Here is a 15,060-nt window from a genome sequence, read left to right as displayed (position 1 = left end):
TTTTTTTTTTTTTTTTTTTTTTTTTTAATCCCATAGCAGAATGAGCAGGAAGCAGTCTGGAAAATTCACCTGTCTGATGGTGGAGAGAATTTACTGAGCATCTTCTCTGAGCAGAGCCTTTAGAAAGACTAGCTTTAGATAAGTCAGATATAACAAAACCCACTCACAGAAGCGTGTTCTTGCTAAGTCGGGCAAAGCTTCAGTCACTGGTGGCCTCTTTCAGGTCCTTGTTGTCCTCAGTAGGGTGGTGACCACGGTGTGATGCTGAAACCACCAGCTGCCAGGCCCTCACCAAGAGCTCACTATGCTTTCTAGGCTGCTTGGGATTCTGCCGGCTGGTCTAAGTGCACCTGCAGTATGGATGTATGTGTTAAAGATAGTGACTCCTGTACTGAGTGAAACATCATAAAGATGTGTAGACAGGAATATTCCCGTGCCATGGTGCAGTCAGAGCGTGCCAATTCCCTTTCCCCTGGACTATTATCTGTATTAATCTTCAAGGCTTGGAAGTACTAGTTTAAGGGCAAATTTGTAAATAACAAATTATAAAGTCAACACACACACACACACACACACACACACAATAAAAAAATAAAGTCAAAACACTTGAACCTTAGTTGTTGGTGGCAACTTCCGGCTTCACAGTAGCAGGGTAGCCTCCTGTAGTGGATTGACTAATGGTCAACTTGTAACGCCCAGCTGGACTGAATCAGCGTGGTCTGGGCATCGAGGATCCACCTGAAGATTGTTACCAATAGCCATAAAAAGAGAACTGGGGAGGAAGATCTCGGCCTGTTGATTTTCTAGGAGAAGCTTGCTGTGGATGGTTTTCCTGATGTGAACTAGGCTGGTTTGGGTCGGAGGAGGAGCTTGGGAGCTCGCTGTTGCTGGTAATGGCTGCTGCTTTCATCAGGGGAGCTCTGAGCATCACTTCCCATGAGCATCACTTCCTGGCTCCAGTGTGGATACCTCAGCTTGGTGGCACAAATCTTTCATCTCACAAGCATAGATTTTCTGGCTTCCACCACTGGCTTTTGGGCCTTCCAGGGGCAGATCCTCAATACAGTTGAGCACGAGACATTGCCATGGGCTCTAGGCCACTGATTAGACTTGAGGAGGACATTGCCTGGGACTCTAAGCCTTTAGCTGGAGTTGTGTGGGAAACTGCTGGGATCTAGGCCCTCAGTTGAATGTTTTGGGCTTCTAGTATGTGGTTAATCTCTTGTACTCCTTGCATTTGACTCTTTGGGTAATTATCGTAAAATAATCTTAAAAGTTCTGTTTCCTGTATTGAATGTATTCCCTTACCCAATCTTGTTGACTGTGACGTCTCCCAATGTGCCATTCCTCCTTTTTCCTGAATTCAGTGAGGGGGAAATGAGAGGACACGGTACAAGGGAACAGAGGCTCAAAACAGGTAGAGGCAGAGACAGATTCAAAGATACACAGTAAAATACAGAAAGACACATAGGTGAGAACACATAGACCAAAGAGCTTGGAGCCAAAACCCGTTGGCTGACACTTGAAAGAGGCAGTGCTGAGATCAGACATTCTCTCTATCGCCCCTGGACCTCCGGGGAGGCATTGCCCTTTGCCCAGATATAAATCAGTGAAAGTGCCAGAATTTGGGGCTGACCTGACTCACCCACAGAGGACACCTGGCTGATCCTGGAGATCTGAATGGCCCGCCAGTTTCCCCATGTCACTCCCTGCAGGTTCCAAGAACCTTTAAGGCATGATGGCACGGCATGGGCCTTCTAGACACCCACTCCCTGGCTGAAGGAGTTAATGGGCCAAAGAAAAGAGGGAGGGGAGTGAAGTGGGCATTGTGGTGGGAACCACTGGCCAGCCTGGCCAGCTGCCCCCGTGGGGTATATGTGCTCTGGTGAGGTGAGGATGCTCTGGGACATTGAGGGCATCCGAACAGAGTTTCCAGATTTGGAAATGTGGACTCCACCCTGTGCATGCACAGGAGCTTCTGTAACATAGGGAAGGACAACTGATGAGGGTTTTGATGAGACACGTTCTCCTTGTCTTGATTACCTGTTCTTATCCCCAGAACCCATAAGACTCAGGCTTCTTTGAGAGTGGGAGCTGATCTGTGGTTTATCAGCCCAGGTGTCTGAGTGTGATGGGCGGTAAGTCTTGCAGAGTGTGAGCTCAGGTGTACAGCTGTGGGGTCATTCCCTTTCCAAACTCATTTGGAGCCTCTGGCTGGCACCTCCATACCTGCTCATGCACCCACATTTTAGATCAGGACTCTTGGTTAGTGTGGACCTTGAGCTGTAGTGTAGGATGGGTGTTTCTCACTGCCTGGAGGAGCCCCAGGAGGGCCTACTGAGCCCCTGAGGTGAGGACTTGGAGGGGGCTGACTGGTGGGGATGTGTGCCATAGATTATGCAGTGGGGAAAGTTGCAAAGCCATTCTCCCTTTTCCATACTCTTTGTTGGCTCCTTTCCTTTATATTACCAGCTAGTCAGATCCTAGCTGGGATCCCGTTTGTTTTGTTCAGGACCTAGATGAGGTTTGAAAGACTGTAGGACACTGGGCAGGATCCTGGGCACCCTGTAGTGGGGTGTGCTGTCCCTGTGGGGGGGTCAGAATCTCCCCCTATATCAAGGCAGCCTTGTTGCTTCTGGTACCTTTGTTTAAATGTCCTTCTCTGAACTTTAAAATACAGCACATATATACTTCTGTGTTTGTGTGTGTGTGTGTGTGTGTGTGTGTGTGTGTGTGTGTGTGTTTCCTTTTTTTTTTCCTTTTCTTTCCAGTATTGAGGACTGAACCCCAGGCCTCTCCCCACTGAACTATATCCCCACCCCTTTTTAAATTTTGAAACAAGGTCTTGCCAAGTCAGTAAGTTTCATAGGCTGGACTTCTATTGCTTTATAGAGACCGTGGCTTATGTAATATTTACTCAAAGATTTTCATATTACCTAATATGGAATGAAATCCATAAGACACTGAGAAACTGTGTTTTTTTTCATTTTTATAGTTTCAATATTCTTTCAGATCAGTCTTGATTATATAAATCAGTTTTCTTATATTGAGGTCAAATTTTGTTTTGCCTACTAAATCTGTCAAAGACAGAAACATATGTTAGAGCAAATGATTCTCATATTTTGAACAGCACATCTTCCTGCATTTTTAACAGTGGTTGTTTAATCTGTTTTTAAGAGGAACAATTCAACACTGGCAGTTAGAATTCCAAGGTGTGATCCTCCTGCCTCAGCCTCCCACAATGCTGGGATTACAGCTGTGTGTTACCAATTGCATTTTGTGTGTGCATTTCTGTATGTACATATATACATATGTATATGTAAACATGCATTTGTATTTATGTGTATTTGCATGTTTGTTTAATTTTAGAATTGTAAATAGACAAATGCTACACATTCATTCCTTAGTTTGCTGGGGTTTTCCCTTCAGACTGCACATGTAAACCCATCCTCTCCTCCCACTTGGTCCATCCTGAGGCAGGTGCTGTTACTTGCCAGGTTATTGGGGAAGCCCTAGCAGTTGTCCAAACATTAGTGCTCTTCGAGTTCTTCCATCTTCTTTCATGCTTATTTGTCACATGATCTCTGTAGATGTTATCTGTGTACCTGTCTCCAGCCCTGCCTGTTAATGGATTTGGGTTCTGAAACCAGATACCAAACCTATTAGGCTAGTGAATAAAAGAAGCTTAACTAAGTGTGTTTCCAGAGAAGACCAAAAGAGCTCTTTTGTGAGAGATGTGGAGGACTTTAGTGTCAGCTCTATGCATATGACTTGGCTGGATAGAGAATTTATGTCTTCTCTGCTCCTGTTGTGTCTCAGGTGGGTGAGAATTCCTGCCTGCTTGTAAAGTGGCTTCTGACCAAGGAGGATGTTACTGTTTAAGAAAATAGAAAGACTTTTAATCATGGCCTTTTCTTACATCTTCCTGAATTCAGTGTGGTATATTCCTTTCTCTCTAGTTGCCATAAATATATATTTCCAGGTAGATGTTTTTAAAGAGTCTGAGTTTAAATGAAAGATCTAACTTAAGTTACTCAGGCAAGGAGTTCAGTTACAAAGATGAGATTTTGTGGATATGAGTGCATGAAGGCAAGAGAATAAAAGGGCAGCTCAAGTGTTGCTGCTGTTGTTGTTTTTCCCCTCCCAAGACTTGGTTCACAATCTGGCTTTTCTCCAGCAAGGCTTAATAGGGTCCTGGTACAGATCAGTGGAATCTTGAGCCTGGGGAGCCAACTCAGCATCATTCTGTATCCCTACAGTGGAGCCCTGAGTCACTAACACTTCATTTGTCTTTTGTGAGGTGCCTGGTGTTGCCACAAATAAACTAATTTCAACGCTAAGCATCAGTGGAGCGTTTCGGGGAGAGGGAACACACATTTATGTCTACATGAGCACAGTGCTGCACCCCAAGCCTCCTTTATTCCTGGGGTTCTGGCCTCTCCCTGGAGGCTGAGTTGTTTACCCTTCAGGAAGAGTGAGGTTGAGCTTCTGCTGTTCAGAGCCCCCTGCATTCTCCATGGTGCACTCAGTCCACAGACATCCTGGTGTGTAGTGACCACACTGTGAGTTCTCCAGATTGTCTTTCGTGGCCAACTCTGTAGCTGTGACCAAATAAAATAGAAGACTTGGCCAGCTTGCTAGGAAATCACATTCTTCCAAAGAGATAATGCCTGGAGGCCAGGAGCAGAATTGGAACCTCATTGATTGGACAAACAATCCAGGGGTCCAGGAGATCAAGTGTTTTGCCTAACCCTACATCACTTGTCCAGTAAGTGACATGGCTGGGAGGGATGATTCTTTGTTTGGGCTCCCTGCCACCGTGTTATCCTGGCTGCATCCTGGGGAAGTCTCTGCCCCATTCCATTGGGATATTTGTTTATTGAGATTCCCTTTCCTATACTAAATAAGACCCAAGACGGGTCAATTGAATGCTCTCTCTCTAGAAATCAAGAGTTGAATACTGGGAGACCCAAAAATGGTTGGAGGGCTAAAAAGCCCACATTCCTGTCTAAATCTGGGTCTCAGTATCCAGAGCCTTCTAGTAAATCCTTCTTTTGCCTTAGTTGTCCAGAGTCAAGTCTTCTTTCTTTGTGACAATAGTCAGTTTACTATTGGCTGTAACTAGGTCTCTTGGACACTGTCAGTGTGGACTCTTTCTTCTTGCCCCACCACCCTTATAAGCTGGAAGCAGCCCATGTAGTCATGGCCATGGCCCCTTTGAACCCTGCTGACATCTCAGCATAGCCCCGCAAATGATAGCTACCTGCCTCTGGAAATAGGAGCCCTCCTCATAAACCCAACAGGTACTCTGTGCTGGGGAGCTTGGCATGAATGTGCTGTCAACTGCCTTGATTTCCCTAGTCGTCCGTAGGTGTCAGTCTGGAAAATTCTAGCAGTGTGGCTTTTCAGAGCTGGCTTTGTGTTTCCAGAAGACAGGCTGCTTAGCAGACTGGTCAAGTTTTTGGCAGTGGTAGGGAGTAGGGGGGAAGGAGGGAAGGGAAGAGAAGAAGAGAGGAGAGGTGGGAAAGGAAAGCAAGAGAGAAGAGGGAGAAGAGGTGGGGGGAAACATGCTGGCTGGGATTCAGTGGAGTATTTTGATGAATAGAATCTAGTATGTAGCAGTTTCAAAAATATCCACTTACTCATAAATTCATCAGACTCTTACCCAGGCGTGTTGCTAGAAGCTCTCCCTCTCTTTTCAGGGATGGCAGGTGGTCTTTTAGCCTAGACCTGCTGGCTGATCTTCTCCAAGAGCTGTGGCCTTTGCCTAGGGTTAGTTTTCAAGGGGAAGGGAGGTGGGGGACAGAAAGAGGGACGTTCCGGGCTGACCTCAGGCAACTTCCAGACGTTGGCGCTCAGAGTGTGGGGCTCACATTATGAGAAGCCCCCATCTCCAGCATTTACTTTCTCTCCAATGGGTCGTTCCAGGTACCGCTGTCCAGTCTTGAGTCACTTTCATGTTGGGAATTGATCTAGAAATACACATCTGGAAGTATCCCCTTCCCTTTGAACAGTCCTTGAGAGCTATTTCTTGATAATCAGTAGCATTTGATTATAGGTAATTTTAGGTTGCCAGAGTGGCTGTTGAATTCAGAACAAAGGCTCCTATTTGGGGGCAGTGTTGAATGAAGACAGGTCCGGTTCTGAGGTACCCATAGCTATGGCTGCCCCAAATGAACCAGTAATCCTGGGTAACTCACTTCAGTTTTCTGTTTCCTCACCTGTTTAAAAAGATGAGATAAATGTATTATAATAGGACATTACCATCTCTAACTTTACTTCCACCTTCAAAGTTGAAAGAATGTATGATCTCTGCAGTTTATTATCCCACATTCTTAAATTATTTCAGTAAAACTTGAGCAAGGTGCAACCATTTAATGATTCATTTAAAAAATGATATAGTTACAGTACCTCTTTATTAAAAGACACCTGTTAGATACATACACATTTACAGACATATTTGTGTTTATAGATGGATAGATGTCTGTGGGTATTGATCTTAAACTGTTTTATTGTTGTTATTCAAATAAGTCAAAACTTGACAATATGTATACTAAGTCACAAATAGAAGAAAATGGGTGTTTTTTGGGTTGTTTTTCTAGCTACCTGACTCTTGCATTGTATGAAGCAGAGGTGTGCAGACTGTGCTGTGTTGGACTTCAGGGCTCTATGGGGGTTTTCTGAAATCAAAGAAACCCTTTAAACTGTACTCACACAGTTGGGGAGCCCTGTTGACTCTGGTTTCCATGGCTTGCACAGTCTGTCCATACTCATTTCTCTCTCCCCTGTCATCTTCACACATCCCACTGTGGTCTCAGGTCTCACCAGCGTATGTATTACTTTGTGGGGTTAGGTGGCTCTCCTGCCTCGCCTACCTTGGTTAAGAATATCTTGTGGTCACAGGACAAGCTGTACATCAGAACTTTACCTAATATGGTGCAACCAGGAGAGCCAGCCACGGGGATAAAGCTGCAGTTGCTCCTAAACCCTGGTGTTACAACTTAATCAAACAAAATGCAAACAACTTAATCGTTCTCCCTGATAGACTTTATCATAAGAACATATTATACATTGAGCTTTTTAGAAGTGTTTGGAAGCCACAGACATAGTGATGAGGGCACAGATTTTAGAGGCAGTTTGGATTTGAGCCCTGGTTCCCATCCTTTCCTTATCACATGGCCTTAGACACAGTCTCTCTAAGCCATAATTGTCTCATCTGTAAAATGGGCCTGCTCTCCAGCAGGCCAGAAATGTTTCAGGATTATGGGTAGCTATACAAATGGGCCTAGTCCAGGTCCTAATATATAACAAAATGTTCAACAGTCGGTAGCATGCTGAGGATTACTCACTGTACTTCATGTTTGGCCACATAAGAATATATATAATTGTGTATGCATAGTTGCTTCATATACATGTGAACATAGCATATGTCTACCAGGGAAATATATTTTCTCATAATTTAGAGATGTTTTAGCAGATTGTAGTGACAACATTTCTCTTTCTGATACATACTTGTGGCAAATTAAAATCATTTCCTTCCTTTTTCCATTTTTAAAATGTGGGGATCCTTAACAGAATAATTTCTTGTACTTTAGTTTCTCCTAATAGGAAAAAATAAAAATCTAACAGGCGATTGGAATTGAAGCTCCAAAAATGCTGCTTTGTTTTTATGGACAGACTCTTTGTAGGTGGCCTGCAGAAATTCTTGCCATTGGAAATGTTTTTAAGTCCCTGGGAAGCTGAGTAGGGAAAAAAGAGCTAATTCAAAAAGATACCAACCATCCACCTCCTCTAACTTGCTCTCTGTTCCTGGGAGGGGGCACAGGAATAAGAAAACAAGACAGGCAACACCGGAAGTGAATGCCATTCTGTAGTCCATGGTAGTCCGCACTATTCTGATGCAGAGACTGTTTCATGGAAAACAGGCAAGGAAGCACAACGGGGCTTGGTGTGCCGCTCCCTGTGCACCCTACACACCACCTCCCATGCAGGCTGGGTGGGGAGGGTGGTCTCTTGGAGCAGGTGTGCATCCTGGCAGCTGCTGCAGCAGAGACCTCATTGGAATTCAGCAGCAAGAACCCAAGAGCATCCGGCCCTCCCTATCCCTGTGTTGAGAAAGAGCAGCGCCCTTTGTGCTCCACAGACACGTGTTGTCAGTGCCCAGGGATGCAAAAGCCAGGGGCATAAGCATTCAGCCCTTCGCCTTGTATCTGAGCTTGAGCGGGGCAGCCTGGGGCCTCTGGACCCTGGAGAACAGGCTCATAGCATTTGTGGCCAGGGATGCAGCTTTTCTTGTTAAAACGAAAAAGATTTGGACTTGAGATATCAGTGAGGGCACTAGGGGTGGGGATTTGGGGGTAGAGGCTGTTCTTCAGTGGAGATGGATTTCGGCTCCTGGCAGATGTGTTCCCCCGTGGAATGGGCCCGGTGGTTGTGGACAATGGTGAGCAGCAGTGGAAACTCCAGTCTGCTAGCTCTTCAAGGAAGCACTGGAAAGAGGCAAGTTGGCTCTGTGTGTCTTGTAATCATTGCTCCTGATGCAGTAGTGCTGGGGGTGGGGAGGGGATGAGAAGTGAGAAGTGGCTGCCAGAGTTTTATCTTGGGCCCACCAAAATGATCTGGGTTCTTGTTCCTCTTTGCTGCTCAGCTGTGCAATCTCCTTGTGTTTTCCATACCTGTAAACAGACTACAAAACTTCAGGTACTTAGATCTGTTGTTGTCCAAGGAGCATGCCAGGATTGAAAATTGTCCCTGTAAACAAAAGCTTAAGCGCTCATTATTATTAATGCATGTCTAAAGAGTCGGCATGTCCCCTGCTGTGTTTGCCCGAATGAAGTATTTACTCATGAAATTTAATACTTGGTCCAATTGGATCCCATCAAAAGCAGCTCTGATGTTTCTGTTGATTTCTTCTGCTCCCTGGAGGACTTTGTGGCTGACTGGAGGAGCCAAGGTCCTTGCAGGGAGGGTTGAGGGGTGGTGATCACTGGCACTGATAAATTGAGCTGCCCAGAGAAAAATTGTAAAAACAATATTGATGTAGATGTTCTATAGGGAGCCCAGCAAACAGCTTCTTTCTCTGCTCCAGAGAAAATCCTGGAGGGATTGGTTTGGTTCCTGGTTCTTTCTGTCCGATGGCTGATAGTCTTTAGAAGATGGTGAGCTGTACCATGGTCACTGGTCCTTTGACCTTGTGGGAACTCAGCAGCATGAGCGTCTCTCAGCTTTGGGTGATGTGGGAGTGACACACGTGAAGCCCTGTGCCGCCCATCACTTTGTGCTCTGTCTTGCCTGCCGTGTCAGCCTCTGATTCCAGGCTTCACTGAATTGGCCTGCTGAGATCATTTGTGCCAAATGATACTGAAATTCCAAGTACCTGCCCATTTGGTGGTTTTACCACCTTACTGTGGATGAATCAGTTGGTACTTGGCATCTATTTAAACAACTCTGAGACAGGAACGAGCCTGCAGCTGCTGCTTCCATGCTCTTTCCCTGCAGGTGGGGTTGAGCACTGGCTCCATGGGCATCTTGAACTATGGGGAAGCTGCCTTCTGGCCTCAGGCAATAGTCTGTGGTCAATGGCTGGAGGAGCCTCCTCCTTCTGGCTTCAGGTGGAGCAGCCAGTGGAAACAGGTCGGGAGAAGGACGGGGTTTTGGCCCGTCTTCTACCTGTGAGTGTGGAGAGCTTCCTTGCAAGTGGATTTTCCTGAAGGTCAGCGAGGGTCGTGTTCATACCTGTGTGGGTGGCAGACTGCGCTTTGTGACTTGTCTGGCACAGCCTCCTCTGGCTGGCTTGCATTCATTCATCATTCACTGGCTTCATTTTAGGCTCGAGGATGCTGTGATCAACCAGGCTGGCTGCTCCTCTGGCATTTGCAATCCAGTGGAGAAGAAAGAAACAAGATTAGGAAGTGAATGAATCTTTGCTAACAACTTAAGAGAAATGCTATGCAGGAGGGAAGTGGAGAGGATGGTGGGGTAAAGTAGGAAGAGGGTGAATGGAAATGTTATTTTAAAAGTTAGGGACTCGAAGGGTGTCGAACACATAGACTACATCTGTATTTGTTTGACTGAATCAGTGAAAATAGCGGGTGCCGAAGTCCCCTGTGTGTATTTGCCACTGAGGTGATACGTGTGTGTGTGTTTGGAGTAGAGTTGAGCTCAAAGACTATACCATTTGGGCACAGCCAAGGGCAGTGGTAAGATTCAGCTTTGGGAATTACGCCACCAGATGATTTTTCTCCTGTGTTCTCCCAAACAGTTGAATCAGCCAGTGAGTCCAAATCCTTTCCCTGAGTCAGAGCCATGCCCTCCCTGCTCAACAGAATTTTCCTTTGGCCCATGTCTAACCTGTGTTTCTCTTCTCTCCTCCAGGAGTTCGGACTCTGAAGAAGCCTTTGAGACCCCAGAGTCAACAACCCCTGTTAAAGCTCCACCAGCCCCGCCCCTGCCACCCCCTGAAGTTATCCCAGAGCCTGAGGTCAGCGCCCCACCAGCTTCAGAAGAACCAGGTAACCAAGGGGCAGGAGCCCAGAGGAGCCTGTGGTGCCTCTTCCTGGAGCTCAGCTGGAAGCAGAGAGCCATCCCAGAGGACAGAGAGACGGGGGTCCCTTGGCTGTGGGGTGTTTCTTACATTTTGTGCCTATTCAGGAAGCAGGCAGGGTGGGTTGTGCTGGGTGTGTTCTTAGAAGTGTGTCTACTTGTTTTGCTCTAAGGGCCTTTTGCTTGAACGCTTGGATGGGTTTGAGGGCTATGTAACTGGGAAAGGAAGATTCCAACAGGGACTTAGATTCTGTGTTTGACACCTTGGTCCCACAAGAATGCTGGTTCTGGACAGCTTGTGTGACTCTGTCCTTATATTCCAAGAAAATAACTCCCACTGGCCCTAGGAGTGAAGAGAAGGGAGGAAATCACATCAGCCCCTACTGACTGATCCTCATCACTCTCATGTTAACTGATTTTTAAAAATCACTTTCCCACATCATTCCTCTTGTATGATTTAAAATACCACTAGATACCATGTGGATATGGGGAACTGAGGGGTGTGGAACAGATATCCCCACCGGAATCTCACATGGATGGTGTTCTGTGTGCTTCCCCTAGTTACACCAGGGGTTTGGCGATGGCACTGCCTCTGGTGCAAAGTCTGATATGAGGCCCAGGAGGAGATGCAGCCTGCTGGAAATGGTCCTTTAAACTGGTCAGACACAGGGATTGCTGTCCTTAGACCTGGACAGATCTGGGCCCACGTTTTTGAGGACCTGCTCTGAGTTTTCTCAGGCTCTGTCCCGACCCATGTAACAAGTCTGCAGAGCCAGCTCCCCAAGACCTTGCCTATGAGCAGCCCTTTGCAAGGGCCATCTCATTCCCAGTCTTGGCCCATCTTTCTGAGGGTTCTGTTCTTTCAGAGAAGCCAAGGATGGGGCTGGGACCTACAGGCATGGTCGTCCGCAGCCTGGCTTGAGGCAATGAGGGATGCAGGTGGGGGATGGAGTTGGCAGTGAGAGTAGGGGCAGACTGCAGGTGAGACTCCATTTGTCCCTTTATCCTGGCCAGGAGCCAAGCAGGCTGTACAATATAATTACATTTTGGCCTTGATGTTAGTTTTAGGAAAAAAAATGAGTGGAATTCATTTTCTCTGCCCTGGTTTTGAGCAGGCCAGTGATTGAGAAAGGATACACACCAGGGCTTTATTCCTAAACAGATAGGCTCCCTCATGCTGAGAAAAGACTGCCCGGTGTTTTCATCAGTGTGGATGCTTCGGCTGGTGTCTGGTGCATGAAGTTTTCGTATTCTCCCCTCTGACAGCTCCTCAGCCAGCAGCAGAGTCTGGATTCTGCTGAGTCAGTGTAGATGCTGGGCTCTGAGAGGATAACCATTATCCTGATTTTGATTAACTGGATGATCTGATTTTGTGGTGGAGAGGAGCCAGGAAGGCTGCTTACAATTCTTAGAGAGTCCTTTCCAGTCCCTCCTTTATTTTATATCATACTGCCTTATTAAAAACATATTTCCCATACTATTTTTACAAATTTGTCCACAGTTTTTAATGGAAAATAGCTGTTAGATAGCAAAACACATTGTAATCCTTAGGTTAGACATGTGAGAAAGGGCACATGTAGGGCAAGGCCATTTCTGTGACCCAGGGTGTATTCCCTGGCAAATGCCCTAACCACTCCTGGGAATTGTTTCCTACTTCTCTTTGTTGCTGTTTTTTTCCTTGCGCCTGACTTCCTTTTCAGCAGAACAGAGAACAATTTCTGTCCTTAAACACATGCACAGCTCCCATCTCTCTTAGATGGCAATTAATAGAAGAATGGGTATTATAGAGGCTTAAGAGATAACTCCCACCAGGGCAGGGGTTGGAGATGTGATTGCCGCTGAGTCACTGTCCCTTAGAGCCTTTGATTATGTCCACTGGAAACTGTGAATAGGGAAGACAGGGACTTTACGCTTTTCCTTGGAAAACTGCAATATGAAATCAACAATGTGAGAATTATACCATAAGAAGATGGAAGGTTGGAATCGTGTTTATTCAAAGCCCACCTGGGGTGCCGGGGCTAAAAGTCTATGTGACTTGCTGCCCGTGTTAGAAACTACCTCCCAGAAGTAGCATTCTGCAGATCTGCGCGCAGCATTGCAAAGGTGTGAGGAGGCAGCTACACTTGTTTGTGTCTGGGGCCATAGGAGAGGAAAGGTTTGTTCTGAGAACAATGGGAAAGAAAGGCAGGAGAGGAAATCTATTGTCTACTTTTCCTTTGCATAGTGCTTGGAACATTACTAAAACTGCTGAAGGAACCACACGAAATAATAGATAAGAACTTTGGCTGTGAATAAAGACATTTTTCCTCCTGGAAACCTACACTTTACAAAGCAGTCTTCTTGCTGTGTGTTGAGCCCTGTCATCATGTTTGTGCTCCCTGAGACAAAAGGACAGATACTGGATGCTTACCTTGTACCTGCCCCCATCTGGGGTGGGCCAGGGCTCAGTTCATCAGAGCCCAGTGTTCTTACCTTAAATGAAGAGAATGACGTGCGTCCTCTGAGATCTCTTCCTCTGACCTCCATGGTTCTATCCTGTGAGTGGACGCTTATGTATTATATATAGTGACTGTTATTATAACTCCAGAGTGGCTACTGCGGGACATAGTTCAGTGCCACATGGTTGTATAATAGCTCCCATTTATGCCTCTGCCTGTGTCAGGCCAGTGCCAGGACCTTTGCGTGTTTCATCTGCTGCCTGCGTCCCTTGCCTGTGGTCTTGCAGCAGGTTAGGGGCACTGGGGTTGGAGCTCAGCTCTCCACCTCGTCTGGCTCCTTTCAACTTGGAAACCAGGCTCAGGAAAAGGAGCAGTTGTGTTTGTGCTCCTGGCTACTGCTTGGTCCCACGTGGGTGCTCAGCTTGTTGTCATGTGCTTGCTGAGGTTCAGGCATGTGCAGGTGCAGCCTTGTACCACCTATTCTGAGAGCTGCAGCCCGGGGTGCACCCTGGGGCACAGGACCGGGGCAAGGGATTATCAGGTGGCAACAAGTAGGGGGTCAGTGGGCTGCTCAGTGATGTGGGAAGCCAAGGCAGGTTGCTTTTCTCCCCTGGGGATGAAGCTTGTGTGCTTACTCTTGGGAGGAGGCTGCCAAGCCTGGGGACAGGCCCTGTTGGAGTGTTGGTGGCAACTGGAACTGCCCCGTGTCTTGCATGCCTGCACCTTTCCTCGCTCCCCAGGAAGTAGTGGTCTTGAATGTGGATGGCTGTCTTCATATTGACTCAGGCAGGAGTTCAGTGCCAACTTAGTGATTTCTGTTTTCACCCGACCCACTGCCGGCAATCATGTTGCCATCCACACTGTCACTTGCTTTCCTCTGCTTTGAGGGAGCCACACAGAAGTGCTCCCCACAGAGACAGGAAGTCTTCTGGTATTCAGCCAGGAATCCTAGAGCCCAGCTAACCATCCTTGGGCAGGGTTGCAGGCAGTAGGTGGCACCATGGCATGTTCAAGAGGGGCCATGGCTGCTATGTCCTACTGTGTCCTGGGCTTGGTGCTTATGTGGCTGTCCCACTTCATCCTTTTAATAAGAATGCCTGGTTTACAGCTGAGGCTCAGGGAGGTCTAATAACAAGGCCACAGTCTGTTTTCGCTGCTGTAACAAAATTCCATAGACCAGGTGGCTTCCAAACAATAGAACTTTATTGCTTATGTTGCAGAGGCTGGAAGTTCAAAAATCAAGGCAGCTACGGGTTTGGTGTTTGTTGTCTGGTAAGGGGCAATGCTTGGCACATTCTTTCTTTGTCCTCTTATGGGAGAGGACCAAACAAGCTCTCTGGGGCCTCTTTTGGAAGGCCACTAATCCCATTCTTGGGGCTTTGCCTCCATGATGAAATCACCTCCCAAAACCACCCTGCCGTTAAATCACCTCAAGAGTAAGGATTTCAGTGTGAAAATTTGCAGGTGGGAGAACAGAGATATTCAGGCTGTAACACAGGGTGAACTGAGGGTCAGAGCTTCTCAGACACAGGTCTGTCTGCAGCAGTTCATTGGACCATCCTTAACTGGCTTCTTCCTGATGCATGATATGCCTGATACAGGTGGCCTGGTCTCTGGAACAGTCGGGGCAGCTGGGGTCTCTGATATACAGCCAAGCGTGAGGACCCCTCAGTGTCAGCTGGTGGTGGTGGATATCGCCTAGGCAGAGGCCAGCTCTGTACCCTGGGCCCTGGCCATTGAGCCAAGTATATGTGGGGCTCACTGCTGCCAGACCCAAACCCCTTTCACCCCAGGCTAGAGAGACAATGGGAAATCAGGGGCTGTGTAGACAGGTGAGGAAATATGAGACAGTAGTGACCTCATCTGTCCACAGTGGCCACACTACCCTGGAAACCTTAGATGGGGACACCAAGAACCACGCAGGGCCCTGGCCCCCTGGACACACATTTACTTCCCTTTGTGACCTTGCTGTGCACTATCTGTCTACAACTACCCAGTGTCCCCTGCCAGCTTAGCAAGCCACAGGTGTAGCTCAGGATGCTGGGGACCTAACAGACCACAGGGAAGTGGCTCAGCCCAT

General features: G+C 47.1%; 1 protein-coding gene across 8 annotated transcripts in view; it reads left to right on the top strand.

Annotated features, from left to right (window-relative positions):
* Tacc2 (transforming acidic coiled-coil containing protein 2) overlaps nucleotides 1-15,060 on the top strand; it is a 186,859-nt gene that overhangs the window by 130,522 nt on the left and 41,277 nt on the right. For 7 of the 8 annotated variants that reach the window (XM_033761382.1, XM_010632745.3, XM_010632748.3 and 4 more), the window contains one exon: nucleotides 10,375-10,511. In XM_033761382.1, the coding sequence (XP_033617273.1) occupies nucleotides 10,375-10,511 (137 nt within the window). Of the gene's footprint in view, nucleotides 1-8,365; nucleotides 8,500-10,374; nucleotides 10,512-15,060 lie in introns of those variants that run through there. The other variant, XM_033761383.1, reaches the window with a different exon arrangement.

The sequence above is a fragment of the Fukomys damarensis genome, unplaced genomic scaffold (genome assembly GCF_012274545.1).
Source record: "Fukomys damarensis isolate Sample0158 unplaced genomic scaffold, DMR_v1.0_HiC HiC_scaffold_8, whole genome shotgun sequence".
Classification (NCBI taxonomy): Eukaryota; Metazoa; Chordata; class Mammalia; order Rodentia; family Bathyergidae; genus Fukomys; species Fukomys damarensis.
Note: the sequence above shows the minus strand (reverse complement) of the source record. Positions and strands in the feature narration are given on the sequence as shown.